At 51.5% G+C, this 5,619-nt stretch overlaps 1 protein-coding gene across 1 annotated transcript in view; it reads right to left on the bottom strand.

The window, feature by feature from the left end:
• Nucleotides 1-5,619, bottom strand: part of Speg (striated muscle enriched protein kinase) — a 57,037-nt gene that overhangs the window by 18,578 nt on the left and 32,840 nt on the right. Inside the window, exons 15-20 of the mRNA XM_029538680.1 lie at nucleotides 3,979-4,098; nucleotides 3,660-3,764; nucleotides 3,290-3,496; nucleotides 2,851-2,974; nucleotides 2,588-2,763; nucleotides 199-242 (exon numbers count right to left, since the gene is read on the bottom strand). Of these exons, the coding sequence (XP_029394540.1) occupies nucleotides 199-242; nucleotides 2,588-2,763; nucleotides 2,851-2,974; nucleotides 3,290-3,496; nucleotides 3,660-3,764; nucleotides 3,979-4,098 (776 nt within the window). The remainder of the gene's footprint in view (nucleotides 1-198; nucleotides 243-2,587; nucleotides 2,764-2,850; nucleotides 2,975-3,289; nucleotides 3,497-3,659; nucleotides 3,765-3,978; nucleotides 4,099-5,619) is intronic.

Here is a 5,619-nt window from a genome sequence, read left to right as displayed (position 1 = left end):
TGGAGGAAGCTGGGGCTGTGACCTAGAATTCAGCTCCTGAAGGGCACAGCCACTATCTTGAAGCTTCTCTCTCTAATTCTTATTTAAATTGTCTAGGAAGCCTTCTGCCTTCTGGGAGGTGGCAAGCGGGGGGGGGGGGGGGGGGGAAGCACCGTCCAAATATTAACCGGACAGTCTCGGAGAGAAGTCTCCGCTTACTTCTCCCGAAAACCACACAGCCTGCAAAGCAGCCTGTCGCTCTCCTGGTAGAGTTAAGCACACTTTGCCACAGTGTGCCTTGTGAAGACACAAGCCCTGTGTTCTGAGTGCATCTCGAGGACCCCAGAGGAATTCAAGTAATCAAGCCCCGAAGGTAAAAAATAGAGCAGCTGGGTGTGGATTGCCACCACCGTAGGGACCTGCCTGGCTTTATATAGACAGCAGGAGAGGCTGTTATGGGGCTGGGGAAGAGGCTGTTATGTGGCCGTCAAGAGAAGGGGCTGCCTTTCTGCCTACCCTGCCTGGCTCATGGTGAAGCCGGGCATTGCAGAACACGGTTTATCTGCTATAAGACCCAGTCCCTTTTGGCTCTGGGTGGCTAAGATAGTCTCTGTCCATCACCATTCAGGCCAGGCTAGGATGCAGGGCTCCTAAGCCCCTTCAAGCCCCAAATTTGGCTACCCCTGAAAGTGTGGACAAGTCTAGCAGATACTCCAGTCTGGGGACAGAGTGGTGACTGAGTCAGAAATGCAGAAATGCAGGGTAGGAACTGGAAACCCAATCAGAACAGGGCCAGGAGGGCCCCAGCTCCTCCCCGCGCCCCCTGTGGCTGCTCCTCCTCTCTAGGAATGCTTAGTCCCCTGTGGTTGAGGGAGGAAACAATTTGTCAAGGTCAAAACTCTGGAGGTTTTTAAGTGAGCTTCAATGATTTTTTTTTTTTTTTAAGCAACAGAAAATGTCCATTTGCTCATAGATTGTCTGTGCTAACTAAAATGTCACTTTGTTTGCTTTTGGCTGGAATTGTATCCACTCAGCAGGTAACAATAGTCAGTCCAGGTGGATACAGATGCTGGGCTTAATTAGCCATCCAAAACACAAAGAAGTGGCCACTTAATGTATGCTAAAGCCCCAGAAGCTCTGACTTTAAAGGAGAAATTCCCCCCAAAAGGGGGGACTTTGGTTCTGGACCTCCACATGCTTTTTTTTTATTTTATTTTTTTTATTTTAGGTATGTGAGTACACTGTAGCTGTCTTCAGACACACCAGAAGAGGGCATCAGATCCCATTACAGATGGTTGTGAGGCACCATGCGGTTGCTGGGATTTGAACTCAGGATCTTTGGAAGAATAGTCAGTGCTCTTAGCCGCTGAGCCATCTCTCCAGCCCTGGACCTCCACATGCTTAAGGTGACAGCGGTGAAGTCAGAGTGGCTGTGCCAAAGGGCAGCTGGGAACCTCGGAGCTGGGCGCAGGCGAAAGGCTGTGCTTGAGCGCGCATGCTTTTTTTTTTTTTTTTTTTTTTGAATTTTATTTATTTTATGTATATGAGTACACTGTCACTGTCTTCAGACACTCCAGAAGAGGCGTTTGCTTTTTAATCGGCTTCTCCTTTCCCGCTGTTTTTGCTGAGACACTGTTTCCCTACTGACTTTAGCATACAAATGAACAGTGCTCAGAGCTTTGCAGTCTGGCATGGGGACTTGAACCTAGCTCCTGAACTTAGAGCCTGTGACCTTGGGCCAGGTTACTTAACATTTTGACAGTGTTTCCTCATCTGCAAAATGGGAATGGTAACTACCCATCTCACAAGATTGAAGCATTAAATGAAGTATGTGTGGGCTGGAGAGATGGATCAGCAGGTAAGAGCACTGACTGCTCTTCCGAAGATCCTGAGTTCAAATCCCAGCAACCACATGGTGGCTCACAACCATCCGTAATGAGGTCTGACTCCCTCTTCTGGTGTGTCTGAAGACAGCTACAGTGTACTTACATATAACAATAAATAAATCTTTAAAGAAAAAAATGTGGTATGTGAAGTACTTCACAGTGATCCTGGCACTTATGAGACGCTAAATACTGTATGGTAAACAATTTTGTGTATATAGATGTGTGTGTGTGTGTGTGTGTGTGTGTGTGTGTGCTAGGGATCTGACCTAAGGTCTTGTGCTGGACAAGTACTCTATAGTAAGTTACATCCCAGGTTCTCTTTCTTTTTTTTTAAGTCTAGACCTTGCTGGGCAGTGGTGGCACATGCCTTTAATGCCAGCACTTGGGAAGAAGAAACAGGAAGATCTCTGTGAATTTGAGGCCAGTCTCTACAAAGAGAGTTCCAGGATAGCCAGACTGCACAGAGAAACCCTGTCTCAACTAGATCTCCTTCACTTGTACCCCAGGTTGGTTCAAACTCACAATCATCCTGCCCCAGCTCCCCCCCCCCCAGTGCAGTTATAGAACACGTCACCATGCATGATCAATACATATTGACATTCTTGCTGCTATTATCACTAATACTGGCATTGCTACTAGAAGGACAGGCCTGAGCGGGCAGACATGGGATTGAATCCCCAGCATGCAACATGCCGCAAAGGGATGAAGAAGCTGTCATTTACCTGCCAGCTCCAGGGTGACCGAGCAGGCCTTTGTGCCGTGGCGGTTTCGGGCACTGCAAGTAAGGGGCCCCAGGTCTCGTCGGCTCACCCGGCAGATCCGCAGACAGTACTGGTCATCATCTGGCTGACTCAGCTCATACACACCTGTACGTGCCTCAAGGAGGGCTCCCCGGCAGCTAAGGAAGGTATGAGGAGTGGTCTTGTCAGGTAGGGTCGGGCTGGATGATCCCAAATAGGGGCCAATGGGGAGCAAGGGCTCGTACCTCCTCCAGACAACCTGGGCCTCTACATGGTTAAAAGTGACGGTGACACAGGCAGGCTGGCCCTCTACCACATACACAATGTCCTGCTTGTCCAGCACAGCAGGCGCCTCTTCCAGGGGTGGTCCTGTGGGGAGGAGAACACAGGCTCTGTGCTGGGCTGGCACTGGGCCATGGTACCCTTTGCACCGTCATCCCCTGCCCCTCTCCCCCGTCCTGTACTGCTTTAGAGCTCCAGTTTTACACACGGAGAAGCTGAGGTTCAGAGAAGTGTTACATAGCCAGAAAACACCTAAGGAAGTGGCCAGGCCACTGCCCACCACTGATGGGATGGGGCCCTGCCAAGCAACACTGTCCACACGACAGTTACCAAGTCCGGGCAGCCTTGGCGCCTCCACCACTGACCCCACGCCCATCCCCATCCGCTCAGCGTCGGGCTCACCATGCTCTAGCAGCTGTACGGGTTCCGACGGTGCTGAGGGCTTGCTGCTGCTCTTGCCGCTGGAGCTGAGGACCCGGAAGATGTGCTGGATCCCCTTCTTCAGCCCTGTGGCTGCCCACGCAGGCTCCCGCAGGCCCGTGACCAGTGCCGTCCACTGGTCCGAGCCCAACACCTGGTGCTGCACAGTGTATGTTAGGGAATCTGGGTCTAGAGGAGAAATAGCAAAGGTGTTCCTGATCCCACTTCTAGAGTACTGCCCACTCCTGTCCCCCATGGTATGCTCAGAAGCCCAGGCCTTTTGGTTCCCCTGCTAGAACTTTCTCTGTTCATGCCTCATCCCCACCCTCTGACCTGTACGACCCTCACCTACCAATAGCCATGTCCAGACTCCTGGGTGGGTTCCACGATAGTGTGACCATCCTTCCGGTCACAGCCACTACTTGAGGAGCGCCATCTGGAGGGCCCGGAACCACATCTGAAAGCCATGGGTGGGAGGTAGGAGGTGGGAGGGTGCTTCAGAGCCTGGCGACTTCCACAGGATCACCAACCCTTAGAGAGCTAGGCCTGAGGCTCAGCCACAGGCAGAGGGACAAGGCCAGCTGCTCCCTCTGGAGTGGGGCACCCTTCCCCCAGCCTCGTCCTTAGCCGGTGCCAGTGGACACAGCTACTAGACAAGATGCCTGCCTCACCTGTGACATAGAGATGGGCGTAGCAGGCTGCTTTGCCCAGCTTGTTGGCGATGACACTCTTATAGACACCAGCATGCTGAGGTCCCACAGCTGGGAACACCAGGCGATGTATGTCTCTGTCTGTGGGGGAGGGACAGCAACACATGGCCGATCAGGAGGATACTTTCTGGGCTGAGCCCATGGCAGCTCAAACCTGGCTATACAGATATTACCCACTGCAGAAAGAAGGCAAAGGGGGAAAGGACAGGGCAACCACCAAGAGGCATGTGTCTCTTGTAGCCAAAGCTAGTGCATGTTGCTTCAGCACTTCAAGCCTAGCCACTTGGTACCTTCTTCTCACACAGGGTTTGTCTGTGTCCGTATGTCGGTATGTCTGTGACAGCTCCCTCGTTCCTGTACCTCCAAGGGGTTACAGCTTCCAACTCAACGTTCTGATACAGGTTCTTGGTAGATCCCCCACCCCCAGTCTCTTCTCAGCCTAATAGCCATTGCTTGTCCCTCATTTCCAGCGGAGACTGAGGAAAGTCCACCAGAGGTCAGCTAAACCAAAATCTCTAATATTCATCCCACCTTCTGGCTGCCATTCCTTCCCAACTGCCCATCCACTGGGTCCCTGGACAGGCCACGTGAGCTCCACCTCGGAGTCTTGGCTCGCCACGCTACTCCTTTTCAGAATGTTCTCAACTCCTACCTGAAGCTTCCTTTCTTAAGACACAGTTCAGGTACATGACCATGAAGCCCATCCTGCCATGGCCCTACCACCCCCTTCCAGTGCCCTGATGCCCTCCCTGGGTCTCAAGCCCTCTTGAAGCTCATCGCTGGGTACCAGGTCCCAGTGACTTTAGAGATTTCTCCTTCTCGCATCCATGAGTCACAGCTCCTGTCCAGCTCCACTTGTTCTGCTTACAACGCAATGCTTTGCATGCAGTAAGTGCCAAATATATGTCACATTATAAATTATAATAAGAGTTGCCTGCTCTGTGTTCATCCGATGCCAGGTACCCTAATCCTTTCTTTCAGCAACTCTACAAAATGATCCCCATTTACCCAGGAGGTCGGAGACATTAATTGACTTGTCCAAGGTTACACGGCTGGTAAATGATGAAGCAATGGTTTGAACTTGAGTTCCATTTCATTCCAAAGCTCTTTCTTTGCACTCTGCTCCATCAATAATAAGGACGCTGTCATCTGGTGGGACGTGAAGAAGTGGTAGCCTGTGCTGTTCTCCTTCACACCAGGGATGTCCCCAAACACTGCCTTCCTCTGTCACTTATCTCACTGGGAGTGGCCATCTCTGTCTACACTATTTAAAGAGGCAGAGACACCAAAGGCTGCCAGTGACCCCAGACACAGGCACAGAAGAGACGGCATCGACCCAGGGCCTCCAGTGGGGACACAGGAAGGTCTGTGACCGAGCAGTGACAGCTACAGCTGCAGCACTGGCACTAGGGATGAGATGAGGATGGAGTTGAGAGAATGGGGTGTGAGTGATTAACCCAGTCTAGTTCTCTTTTCTTCCTTCGTTCCTCTCTCTCCCATACTTTTTCCTTTCCTTTCCTTTCCTTTCCTTTCCTTTCCTTTCCTTTCCTTTCCTTTCCTTTCCTTTCCTTTCCTTTCCTTTCCTTTCCTTTCCTTTCCTCC

This window comes from Mus pahari, chromosome 5, assembly GCF_900095145.1.
Source record: "Mus pahari chromosome 5, PAHARI_EIJ_v1.1, whole genome shotgun sequence".
Classification (NCBI taxonomy): domain Eukaryota; kingdom Metazoa; phylum Chordata; class Mammalia; order Rodentia; family Muridae; genus Mus; species Mus pahari.
The sequence above is the reverse complement of the archived record's forward strand: the minus strand, read 5'-3'. Positions and strand labels throughout refer to the sequence as shown.